Source organism: Poecilia mexicana, unplaced genomic scaffold, assembly GCF_051168715.1.
Source record: "Poecilia mexicana isolate PSO_F unplaced genomic scaffold, ASM5116871v1 scaffold_10, whole genome shotgun sequence".
NCBI lineage: Eukaryota > Metazoa > Chordata > Actinopteri > Cyprinodontiformes > Poeciliidae > Poecilia > Poecilia mexicana.
The window spans coordinates 20,410,012-20,423,805 of NW_028263379.1; the positions used below are offsets into that span (position 1 = coordinate 20,410,012).

General features: G+C 38.2%; 1 protein-coding gene across 1 annotated transcript in view; it reads left to right on the forward strand.

The window, feature by feature from the left end:
• spock1 (SPARC (osteonectin), cwcv and kazal like domains proteoglycan 1) overlaps positions 1–10,752 on the forward strand; it is a 118,585-nt gene extending 107,833 nt beyond the window's left edge. The window contains exons 8-12 of the mRNA XM_088009601.1: positions 3,828–3,947; positions 4,268–4,489; positions 5,634–5,696; positions 6,330–6,467; positions 9,354–10,752. Of these exons, the coding sequence (XP_087865727.1) occupies positions 3,828–3,947; positions 4,268–4,489; positions 5,634–5,696; positions 6,330–6,467; positions 9,354–9,550 (740 nt within the window). The 3' untranslated portion in view covers positions 9,551–10,752. The remainder of the gene's footprint in view (positions 1–3,827; positions 3,948–4,267; positions 4,490–5,633; positions 5,697–6,329; positions 6,468–9,353) is intronic.
• Positions 10,753–13,794: the final 3,042 nt, after the last annotated feature.

The following is a 13,794-nucleotide window of genomic DNA, read 5'->3' on the forward strand; positions in this document are numbered from 1 at the left end:
AGGTGATTACCGCCCACTTTTTTTCTATTTGGAGTAGAGCAACGCTGTCTTTTCTATTCCAAACTTTGTTGATTACAAAGTTACATGACAAAAACGCCGCTGACAAATTCAAGGCCCGTCTCTTGATGGTGTTTTGAATGGTGTTTGAAGCAGGCGCACATTTGTAGAGATACAGAGTCTGGATACTGAACTGCAACATTAAAAAAAAAAAAAAACTTCCACAAAGTTTAATATTTAAATGATTGATGCGACTAGGGATGATGCAATTTTGGCTGCTGTAGTTTGTCAGTCTGACCTGTTTATCAGCATAAAAAAGCAACTGGAACCGGTTCAGCACCTCAAAATAGTCCATAATTTCATGGATTGGCAAGATGCAAACCCCTCCAGCCCATCCCATTTCTTATGGATCCCAGTTTGTAGACATAAAAGAGAGTGCATTCACATGTGTGGTGATAAGAGAGGAGGATAGAAGATCAGTCCAAGTTATAAAATGAGTGTTTTATATCTGATTTAGAGCTGCAACTCCCACAAAATGTCTTGTTTGAACGAGGCAGCTGCTTTTCACCTGCGTTCACAGAAGTGTTTGCATACATGCAGAAAGCATTTCATATAATTCAAGTACGACTTTGGCAGCTTCAACTTGCCTTGAAAGTTGACGACACAAAATGTGTTTTTCAACAACAGCGAGAGCACTTTTGGACCTGAGCTTTTAACCAGCGTCATCAACATATATTTTAAAGATTGATTTTAAACGTTAATGACTGCAGCTTTAAGCAAAGATGTCTGCCTGATTTCCATTCTTCTTCTTCTTCTTCTTTGGTTCTTTCAACTTTGTTGCAGATTTTTGAGGATTAACACTAAAGTGATAGGAAAAACAAAGGTAAACAGAGATCAGAAAATCGTATGTTTTCCTACAGCTGAGTATAATCTTTTAACACTGTTTCGTCACCTTTGGATATCTACCGCAGCACAGTCATTGCTGGTGCTGCTGCTGGTGGTTGCCATGGTGAACTGATCAGAAATGCACAGTAGTTCAGCTTATGTTCCATGTTCATAGCTGATCAATGCTTTTATGCACCATATTAGATTCAGAGTCATGTTTCAGATAATGCTTTTGTGAGATGAAATCATAATAATGGTAGAAATAATGTAAAATTATTTGTATCAGTCAGTTTAGTCCTACGGAAAGGTTTACCATGACCAAGGTATCGCACAAGAAGCCTCCTGTGATGGGTAAAACCAGGAAACACTTGGAATAACTTTAAGTAACATATCAATTTAACAAATTACATAGTGATGGTATCATTTGAAACATTGGAACTTATTTTCCATACTATATATCTCTTTGAATCAAATATAAAACAAATGTAAAACTGCTAAGCAAGATGGAAAAACTTAAGTTTCTGATGGTTTGGAGAAGTGGCTTAAATTAAAACAAAAGAGCAGCCAAAAGAAAATTTATTATTTTTTAAATTAGAGAATTAAGATGTACGAAGTATTAAATGTATTAACTTTTCTTGATGCATTAGTGATTTTAACTGAAAAATATGTTTAGCATCAAATAAAGGGGGAACTTTTAAAGCTTATTTCTAAGACAGACTGAAGTGTCAAACCTCCCCGGAATAAAATATTCAGACACTTGGAGAACAAAGTCTGAAGTCCAAGAGAATTTACTCAAAAGACTAAAAAGAAGAAACTCTCAAGTTCCCATCAGTTGGGGATGTCTGAAGAGAAGTGGGAAATAAACCTCTCAAAGTAATTGAAGGTAAGAGACACACAAGAGTGAGAATCATCAAAGTGGTTTTCTAGGTCCAAAAAAGAAATAAGGTTACGCACCAGGTGTGATAAATGAAATTTGCAGAACTGATGAAATAAAAAGTAGGAAAGAAAATAGGAACATTCACCAGAGGGGATTTAGCAGGCCTTAAAAATGAAGAACTAGAAATACAAACTGGTTTTGATGTAATGATGTGGAGATAAAAACAAACAAACAAAAAACCCTTAAATGGAAGTAAATACATTGATACATAAAGACATAAGCTCTGAAATAGGACATTTTATCTGGATGTTCTTGAAGGATTATAATACTCAAACTTGCACATGCACAGAGAGCCCACCTTGTAATTCCAGAGGTAATGTCACTCTGAGCGCCTGGGAGATAAATGTTATCTGTCTTCTGATGCAGCTCCTGTCTGTTACCTCGGGCATTCGCTGTTTTATGGAGACTGTCGCGCAGAGGCTCAAACTATTACTGAGAAATACAGTGTGTGTCTCCGTGTGTGAATATGCAGGGCACGACTTAAAAATAAGACGAGAAGTAGGACCCAACAGGAAAAGAAAATCCATATACATAATGAGTAAAGTTCTTAGTATAACTTTTTTTATGTTTCCTTGGCATGTTTGTGTGCTGTTGTTATCTTTGATGTCCTTCTGAAGACGTTTTGATTCTGTTCTTTTGGTCTTTGTGTGTCAACAGTATGCATGAGCCTCATATGTAGGGTGTCTCGCAAAAAAAGTGTTCATACATCTAAACTTTTTCTAACAGTATTCCACATTATAACATTTCAACCATAAACATTAATGCATGTTATTGGAAATTTAGTTGATAGATCAATACAAGGGAAAGTGTGACTGTTAAGTAGGTGTAAAAGATGCATGCGCTTTTTTTTTTTCCCTTTTTTTTATAGAAAGTTAAAAGAGGACCAGATTGGATTTGGATTAAGCTTGTTTGCAAAGACGATGGTCAAAACCTTTAATCGCTAATTGTGAATAAAAGAAGAGTCACACCACAAAACACTTGCAGCTGTAAGTGCAGCAAAAAAAGAAAGAAAGAAAGTATCGACTCGTGTGGGACGAGTACAGATGTTCTGAATTGTAAAACAAGTGACAAAAGCCATCCATATGAAAATAAACCTTCAGTGTGTATCAAGGGTTTTCATAGAAAACTCAGATCCCGACCCTTCTTTCCCCTTTGCACTGTACTGCATGACAAACTTTCAGAGATTAGACTGGCAGGCTCTGTTCCAGCTGGAGAATGAGTCTGCCCTTTGGACTCATCTATCAAGCTCTGAAAAGAAAAAAAGAACGAGGCGAAAAAAAATCTGTCAATCACACGCAGGATAAGGAGAAAGAAGACAGAGGAGGAAAAACAAGGCAGACTCTGCTTGATTTGTAGGCAGACGTTGTCAGTCTAACTGAAACAACCAGAGGTTGTTTTTTTTGTTTGTTTGTTTATATTTTGTTATCAGAGATGTCATTAAATACATGGTTCTGCTGGCGCTCCGTGTGGGTAGAATGATGAACAGAAACATCAACATGCATGGCCCTGCTGCCGCAGCTTTCTTTTCGGTTGCACGGAGAAGTGAGATCTAGGATAAATGTACAGACACGCATTTATCTACAGAAATGCAACCGCCACTGAAAGATTGCCATTTGTTTTTTGTTTTGTTTTGGGGGTTTTTGAGCCGAGAGGAAACGAATTTCAAATAAATCAGTGTTATGTCTGTGTTCAACTGGGTTTCCCGTGAAATCATTTATTTGATCAGGGGGGTTCAACTCCAAATGGGTGGAAATAAATGCAGACAAGCAAACAACAAAATAGCTGCCGAATTTGTGTGTCTAACAGTCGGGAGATAGCAGAAGCTTAGTGTGTGTTATCAGCCCTCTGTGTTTGCTCGGGGAGAATAAACAAAAGAAGGAAAACATTCATAAAGTGAATTTCTGATAAGCAGTGAGTAACGATAAGTTATTTTCTGCAGTGATAGCAGCAGCAAGAGTGACTGCATTCCTTCTCATTATTTGGTGCTTTTATGTCGTTTTGTGTGCAGGCTGCTCAGACGCAGAGCTCCACAGTCTGGCTGCCAGACTGAAGGACTGGTTTGGAGTCCTACACCTCGACGCCAACAGAGACCTCAAGTCCTCTGACAGTTTTGACTCCACCGCCGGACGTGAGCGCTTTCCTTCCCCTCTGTGATATTTTTTTTCTCTCTCTCTTTGTGCCTAAATGCATCACCTATTTCTGACAAGCACACACACACACACACACGCACGCACGCACGCACATGGAGGCCCCTTCAACACGCCAGAGATGATGTTGATGCTGACAGTGACCCTGCTGTGTTCCCTCTTATGTCAGCATGTCTTAACACATCTCAGCCCCGTCACTGTCAACGCTCGCTTTCGGCTTTGCTGCTTGTAAAAAGAAATGATCCAGACATGGTTTAGTACTGCCGATAGTTAATTCTTTTGTTTCCTCCTCCTCCTCCAGATTTTGACACCAGCATATTACCCATTTGTAAGGACTCACTGGGCTGGATGTTCAACAAGCTCGACATGAACTTTGACCTGCTGCTGGACCAGTCGGAGCTGAATGCCATCTATTTAGACAAGTATGAGCTGTGCATGAAGCCTCTGTTCAACTCCTGCGACTCATTTAAGGATGGCAAGCTGTCCAACAACGAGTGGTGCTACTGTTTCCAGAAGCCTGAAGGTAAATGAGGGGAGCGATAATATGTTGACTTGAAAAGCTCACACACATAAAGGAATCAAAGTGAAACTGCTCTGAAGAGTGAATAAAAAAAATAAAAACTTTCCACCAGTCAGACTAGTTTCAAACCAGAATGTTCAAATGTTGATATATTGCTTCCTACTTGGAAAACCTCATTATAAAGTGAAGGAAATGGTGATCCTTTTGCAGCCTTAATTTTTTTGTAAATAGAAAAATAATTTCATTATATCGATTTTCTTGCCCTTTTCCTGGTCATTTCAAACACAACGCCACTTCACTAAGTGTCACATCTGCACCACAATGTTTCCTCATAATCTGTAGTTTCCTTGTAGAAATGAAAAACCTGGTGAGGAATAAATGAGAACACCTCCACATTTATTCAAGCTCTTGCTGCTGTTATATATATAAAAAAAAGCATAACTAAGCAATTAGAAACAGACTGAACACGTACCTTTATGAGATTTATGCCAGGAGAAAACTTTTCCAAGAAAAACACAAAGAGCAGAATAAAGTTTTGCCAGATCAAACGGAGACAAAGGTAGTGCTTTTTTTTTTTTTTAGTTTGGAAAGATCAATGTAGAATAGAAGCATTTGGACACCAGAACCAGAGGATGTGTTTGCAATAAACCAAATGAAGCACTCCAGAAAAATAACCTCAAACCAGCAGTGAAACAGAGAGCTTGAAGTGACCTGGCCATCATCATACCATCCCCCAGGAACTGATGAGCACAGGAAAGTATATATGAGGATTGGGAAACTGTGGAAGCATCTGTGACAATTTAGACCTAAAGCAGAACATAAGAGTGTCACTGGAGATATTTCAGCTAAAGGCGTTAAGACTAGTTCCTAGGCAGAATGTTGTCCTCAGAAAAAAAAAATTACACTATACATCTTGTTTTATGTCTTTTAATAAAGCAACAGTTCCAGCCTGGCCACCCTTATTAAAAGTTTCTGTCTCTGCCACTGAGTTTGACTAAAGTAGCAGGATAGGGAAGAGGAAGTTTGGGATGATAATAGAAACAAAATAAAAGGAGTGACAAAGAAGGTGCGTTGCATCTGATGATCTGTTTTCAGTTTTGTTGTGAATTGGTTTAATGAAGCCATCTTGCATCCTCTCTCACTGCAGGACTTCCTTGTCAGACTGAGAAAAGCAGGATCCAGAATCAGAGCCGAAGAAAGAGCCTCATAGGTCAGTGTTAAAAAAAAATGATAGCCATCATCCAACTTTTGATGTCCTTCATTAAAACACACACATATGCACTAGAACAAAAAACATATTCCTATCTTTTAAATAAAAAATAAAAAAATCACTGATGGATTTTAAAAGCATGTCAGCAAGCATTTTTGTTTAAATGCCACTGTTAGAATTGGGTAGATTTTTATATTGTTCTTGCTCACAGTGAAAGGACTTGGAAAAAATAAGCAGCGACTCGGTCAAATGAAGGTAACAGAGAACCGGTGTGTGATTGCGAAAGAGTGAGTGTGGATGCGTGTTTGTGTCTGTGTTATTGAGAGTGACTGTGTCCACTTAAGCAGGATGTATGGTTGTTGTCCTGCAACCTTCACAGGAGTAATTGATTGTTAAACTCCCCCTGTGAATACACAAGAACTTTAGTTCCTACTTCCAGACGAAAACGCAGTACCCTCTCCCCTAGCAGCAATCAAATTATACAGCATGTTCCATCCTCACAAACTTAATGTTCTTAATCTTTTCTCTTTTAATTCCTTAACTTTATTTTCTTTCGAATTTGTCTTCTGGGTTTTTTGGTTGTTGTTTTATTTTTTACCTTTTCTTGTTTTCTTCCTTTTTAAATACTTGTAGGCTCCTACATTCCTCGCTGCACTGAGGAGGGATACTATAAACCAACCCAGTGCCATGGCAGCACCGGCCAGTGTTGGTGTGTGGACAAATATGGCAACGAGATCGCTGGGTCCAGAAAACAGGGCAACCCTAACTGCGGTAAAACCATTACTAATAAACTATGTATTACACTAACATGTGCACACTAGTAATCTTTCTGAAGCAGAACGACTGCATGATTGGTGGTCTTCCTGACTCAATCTCTGTTTGTTTTTGTGTTGATGGTCAGATTCAGGTGGAAACACAAGATCCGTCTGTCCGTCTCCTTTTGCATTACAACTTTGAACTATAATAATGGTTAGATACCAATATGCCTCGAAAAGCTATCAAAAATCAACACAAGGTTTTCTGAAATTATTCCAAATTTCCAGGAGAGTGTTGTTACATAAGACGCGTCATTCCTGTATGTTTCTCTTTCTTATTAATCAACACAAACTGACACTTTATCTAAACATCTAATTAAACCTAAACAGAATAATTTTATGATGTAATTCTGAGCTCTAGTATCTAAAACTAAGTCTGGAAAAATGAAGCTCTTCTAATTTTGTTCTGTTAGATTTTAGCACCAAAACTGCCACGACAGAACAGGAAGTGAAGGCATTTACTTTAATTGGAGCTGGGTTACCACACCTAACACAAACATGGCTGGATCTCCGCAAATGTACAGATTGGAAAATAGGAATGGAAAAAAAGGCACAAGAAGCTGTTCAATTTGAAACGTCGCTCTGAGGCAGGCAGGTGGTACTGGTGTCTTCTGGTAATGGACTTGGGATGTATGAAGTTTCGAGATCCACAGTAGATATTAGATTTTTGCTGCTATTAAAAATGTAATATTCCCCTTTACAAGTTAAGGTTTAAGTTGACTGAGATTGCAGAGTTTGTACGGATGGGAAAACAAAAAATAATCTTGCAGGAACTTTTCACCTAAGCAAGCTCATGTAGAAACGATATTGTTTTGTTTAGATCTATTGCTGCATGGGAATATTTAGTTCGACCTGGAGGAAAGCAGTTGAATGAGTTTATATTTAAAGAAAGGCAGGTGCTTTTTCTAGTATAGAGAATGGACTGTGATGTGTCTCAAAGTCAAACAATACATAAAAAGCAGCTACTGTAGGTTTGCTTTGCTGCTTTATTCTGCGAGACTCTCACTCTGTACTTATTTCTCACCTCTGTCTAGACATCAGTTGTCATATCGGCCGTTCCTCTAGAGCCACTCGCACAGTTTCTGCGATGTCCCATTTCATCTACTTCTTAAATCTTTTCCCACTTTCATCTTGCAAGTCAAATAGAAATATTTGTCACTCACAGGGGATAGCAATGTGAAAAAGAAAGTCTTAGAAATGTGATTTAGGAACAGCAACGGAGTCACACTTTGTGGAGGAGAGTAATGAGACTGAAATATAAATAGGAAAATGTTTTTACATTTTAAAACCACACTTTTCATGCCAGCAGCCGGGACTCAAAAAAAGCAGTTAAAAAAAAAAAAAAACACACTTTGGTATAAATCAATTCCAGAGTGATTTTACTGTGTAAAAAAAAAGAAGAATTAGCAAGCAAAAATTCAGGCAGACATAGCGATTACCAATCAAACGGTGGACTCAGAAGAACACATTACAGCTCAGTCGAATGCCAGCCTAGATTAAGCCAGTAATTGCAGCTTCCAATATTGATAAGGTGTTTATCCAGTCACAGAACACACACAGATGCACACATAGACAAACACAGACAACAGAACTCCTTTTGTCTGTGGTGTAACAAGCTCATCAGACTCAGCCTGAATGGCTTCAGGCTATTGCAGCTTTGGAGTTCTCCCATTCCCCAATGCATACAGCAAGTCTCGCAGCTCTCCACTCATTTGGCTTAAATACAAGAAATGATGAGGTGGAAACAATGGGAGTGTGCGCCTGTACATCCCAACCTGTGAGGAACCTAATTTTGGAACATCAGTGGGAAATGCCATACTGTGCAAAACTACAGTCATCTCTCAGTTAATATATATATATATATATATATATATATATATTTTTTTTTTTTGCTTCTAAGAAGCCAGACTTTTAATGTGCTCTGGATCAGTGGTTCTCAAGGCTTTCTGAAGCTCCTTTCTAATTTAAATTTCTGCTGCTTATTCATTTCAGTTTTGGACCATTTTTAGTTAAAGCGTTTTTTTTTAATTCAATACTCTTTAAATCTGATTTCTGAATCATTCAGGCAAAACAAGTTTAACTACCCAATTATTGAACCAAAGTTTTGTCTGCACATAGCACATCTTAGGAAATAACCAGTTTGATATTTAATCATTTTTCAGCTAGCAGACTGTTTCAAATATGCAATAATTTCTTCCCATTTCTTCAGTTGTATCTAAAAAGTTATTTTTAGATACAATTTTCTTCAGAGGTCAAACAAAGATAAAACTATTTTTCCACAAAACCAAGGAGATTTCCGAAGAACTACTGCTGTTTGTAATGAGATCACAGAAAAGTAGATTTATTGAGGTAATTTAATCCAGAAAAGTGATGTGTATCAGTGATACACATCATTGTATTTGTTAATTTTATTAAGTTTACAGCCAATGAAGACAAAATTCAGTTTCTCAGAAAGTTTTGATACAACCTAGGATCAAAGGTTATGTTGTGAGTTCTGTCTCCAAGCACTGTACGTACAGTACATGAATATATATAATAAATACTTGAAGTATGACACCCCTTATGAAATAATTTAACTTTTAAATATTCTTTAGAAAATCTGGCTAGTCTACAGCTTACCAAGTAGTGGAAAATGAAAGAAAAACCAGTCCAAAGAAAAGCGTTTAAATACATTACGTAAGCCTGAGGAACCATCGATGAAGACTATTTTAAAATATTACAAGAAACTCTGGTCTTCTTCTAAGCAAAATATAAAGAACTAAAATGTGACTTACTTTTTGAATCTGCCATGTAGTTGTTCTTGACTTGTACTCGTCTTTGTTTATTGGGAATCTCTTCACAGATGAGGACCCAGAGACATCAGGGGACTTTGGTAGCGGCGGTGCCGTCATTCTTCTCGATGACCAGGAGGAGGAGCCATCACACAGTGAACGTAGCAGGCAGAAGAAAAGGCGGGGCCGGATCCACCCCCGCGGAACTATCGAGGACGACGAAGACGAGGATGAGGACAAGGACGATGAAACTGGTTATATCTGGTAGCTCCACTACGTCATTTTACCTTTGCCATCAGCTGACCAGAGAACTCTGTTAACTCAGCACAGATCTGAAGCCATTCCAACATCTCCTCCTCCGGCTGCCTTGTCAGCGGCCCATCATTTGACTCTGAACCTGCTCTTGTAATCCCTGCATTTTATCCAATCCTTCTCTTCACTGAACCTCTTTCAAACTTTTTATTCCTCAAACTCCACTCATTTCTCAGATAAATAAAAAACAGAATTTAAAACGTTTTAAACAAAACTGTCAAGATCCTGTTAGAAATTTGCCCAATTCCGTCCACATCCTTGCTTTTACTCCTCCTAAAAAAAGCCCTCCAATTTGTAAACCCTTCAACTATAGATACTTTTTTTTTGTCTTTTGCTCTGTTCCCATCCTCTTTCTCTCCTATTGATGTGAGTATCGGTGTCTCTGGAAAGTCTGTAAGCCCGGGCACATTAGCTGATATATTGGATGTAAATATGTTTCCTCCAGGAAGGCTTGATTGTGGATTCTTTTCCCTGTTGTTTGTTCTCAACTCATTTTTGTGTTCTGTGTTCCACCGCTGGGCTCCCTCCGGTGTTTTCTGCAAATTGCTGCCACAGTTTAAAGCTCCAAGATGCCCCACCGGTACCAACCCGCTCCACTCCTCTGTTAATTTTTTGGAGGATTGTAATTTTTTTTTTTTTTTTTTTTATGTGTTCGGAGAGCCCAGGAAACAATGAGATTAATGATGTATTGTTGTTGTTGTTGCATGTTTCTCATCTTGTACCTGTAAAAGAGAGATTTACCTGGCCAGGTCCAGCTCTATGCATCTCAAACTGAAAGTGATGCCTATTTTGGCTGCTACAATATGTTGCTGTTGCTATGTTGATGCTGTCTAGTGTCCTTTCAGTTCTTCTCCCAATCTCAGGAGGTAGAAAATTGTATTGCAGAGAGATAGTGGGCGAGGAGTGCAAATCTGCATGCCTCGGCCGGCCCGTATTTTGCTAAGTGGTCCGTAGGTCTGCTGAGGCCTTTTGACTGTGCATGGACACTGGATGAGGTAGCTGCTCCTGAGCTGGGAGGACATATGACATCCAGCGGAGACAAGAGTCCGCTCTGCCTCCCAACATTGGATATGTTCAGTGAATTGAAATCAACTGCGTAAATTTTTATTTATTTTAAAATTTAAGTAAAGTGACACCTTGAGTGTCTTTTGAACCTAACGTGTCAATGTCCACATGTCTCTTCTTTTCAACATCTTGGCTCGTATGCTATGTCCAAAGTCATGAGAAAATCACGAATTAAAAACACGTCCCCCGGCTCACTTTAAAACCACAAAAACATTCACACAAATTCCCCCTTTCTTGTCCCTTTTCCTTTTTCTAATGCCTGGATTTCTCTGCAGTCGAACAATCAAAGCCCTCTATCAGCTCTGACCTTTTCTAGCCTTGAGAAAGCAGCATCCCCCTTTTAGAGCCAGAGATAAATGGTAGCGAAATAAAACACTCTTATCACGCGCCTCTTTGACAGAGGAGAATGACAAAGTCGGCAGCGACCAAAAAGAACATGGAGGCTTAATGAGTGTTTTTGTAATGTCATTGGCTAATGGGACAGCTGACCTCGCTGCACCGAAAACGCCATGCTCAGCACTTTGAAAAAAACATCATACCAACAATCAGAGGCTAAAAGGACAACTGAATCTTTTGGCACGGAAAGGCTGAGTCAGCAGTCCTCGGCAGACACTGCCAGACTGAATTAGTAATTTGCTTCACATAGTCGATGCACAAAGGGTGCATCAACTCAGTGACCTTACCTATTCCGCTTGTGACTCCAGACTTCGTGAATATATAGCTGTTTGTTTATCAACTTAGTAGAACTTTCCAATTAAGATTCTCGTCAGCTGTTTGGTTTGATCTCCTTATATACTTGAAGGAAAAAGTGAAACTAACCATGTGATGGAAAAAGTAAAAATATAAAATTTTTGAGATTCTGGGAGGAAGCGGAGAAAACGCTGTGAAGCCACTGGGAAATCTCAGAGTCCACACAAATAGATCCAGATTTAAAGTCAGGCTTTTTTCCCCAAATACTAATACTTTTGCTGCTGAGGCTGCAGACAAATTCAGACCTTATAGCTTTTAACTGATTACATACAAAACTCACTAAAATTTTCTTTAGACACTTGACATTTTTATATTGATAATGTGCCAATTTATTTGTTTTTTCACCAACACTTAGACTTTTCATAGAACTTTTTTTTTTTTTTTTTTTTTGCAAGCCATGCACATAGGTCCTGCAAGGAGTGTCACAAAAGTTATCAAAGACAATAGTCTAACAACAGTAGTATCACTGATTGAGTTTAGTTTGGGACAATTTCCTAAAACCTTGTTGGGGACCCAAAGCTAAAACTTTGGGTTTAGAATTTGATTGAGTCGGGAAATCCTTTGTCTTAAATATCCACCTGGCTGCATAAAGGTTTATTCTATTAAATCAATAGGTCTTCAGCTAGTTAACATCATTAACAACTTATCCATATTGAAAACTACTAAACACAGTCACTGTACTATTTACTTTCATAAATGGTTGCATCATGTCCAAAATCGATAAACAGATGGTGAACAATTACAAGAACAGAAATAAAGATTACTATCTCGAGCTGTATTCATATTTTCCAGTGCTGCAGCTACATTTTTGTTAGTTTCTCAAATTATGACAAAAAGCAGCAATCTTTGTTTCTGTTTGTGTAAATTTATTGTTAACCTAAGTTGCAATGTCCTCAAGTCACTACTTCAGGACATTGCTTTAGACGAGCATTTTATTCTTCTTTCATTTAAAAGTAGATTTCTGTCCAGACATTTGTAACATAAAATTTCATTTTAATTAAAAACCCTGTAGCTGCTAGAATCTACATCCTGAAGTCATATTGATGGTTTCAGTAAAGAAATTGTTACAGCAAGAAGTAATTTGATGACATTCACATATTCTAAACTCCTACAATCACCTTTTTTTGATTATTTGGTATCTAATTTGTTTCGGCAACACATCTGTCGCAGTGTTCATATTCCTCCTGTTGTTCTCACACATACTCTGACACACACATTCATTCTCACGCTCTTATTACAGTTTCTATTTTCTCTTCCTGCTCTCCTCACTTTCCTGGAGTGAGTTCCATCTTCATCACAGTGAGGGGAATATGTGGTTTTGTTTCATCCTCAGGGTGCTTCGTTGCTCTGTTTCATTTCTCTATTAGCTCCTTCGTTATTGTCCACAAATGGCACCACATGCTGGGTGGATCCTCCACACAATCCCAAAACCTATGGAGACAGGTGATGCTTTGACAGTGCTGTTAGTTTTAATGGGAGTTGGTCTAATTCCTTTATTAGTTATTGTTCTTTTAAGTAGATTTGCACTTTAAGGAGGACAAAGTCTAGAATTATTTTTTTTAAAAACATTTCCACTTAATCATGATGGGCTTGTAGCTCAGTTATAACCCAGGTATAATTATTTCTGTCTGATATTCAGGTATTTGTAACATTTTTAAAAAATCTAAACAAGGTTGTCAGGCATTCAGTCGAAGCCTAAAAAAGGATATCGGATATCAACCTCCTTCAGCCACGACAAACAAAACCAATTATTGTGAAGTCTTTAGCTTGAATATGAGCTCATGTGATAACTTTGTTGGCAATATGTCCCTTGAAGAGAAAGAAGTCGAGACCTACGGTTTCAGTCACGTTGTTCCATGAACATCAACACTCAGCTACACTTACATATGAGAGGGAAGCTATAAATACCTTCAATTCTCACAAAGGTCATCTCCAACCTACAGCCATCATTTCCCTTGTTTGTAGCTGTTTGAGCTACAAAGCAACAAGTCATTCAGAAATTTCCAAGAAGATATAACAAACATCAGTGGTTTCTATGGCTTTAAGGGGTTAATCAATGAGCCTTGAGCTTTTACATCCTCCTTACAGCTATTAAAGTGACAATGACAGTCACTCAAAGCATTGATGGGTTCTCACAAAGTTTACTCAAAGGAAGAACAAAGCAACAGACACTGACAGATTTTCTTTATGAAAAAAGCAAAGGTTTACCTAAAAAAAAAATCTATTTCTTCTTCTCCTGATTACCATTAGATTGTGGCATAAATTAAGACCTCTAAAACATTACGGTTCCTCACGTCTGAAAGCAGTCGTCTAAATGGTACGGATGTCGATCTGCTCAAAACTTCTCTCAAGACCAGTGCATGAACTTTGGGGTATGCTCTGACT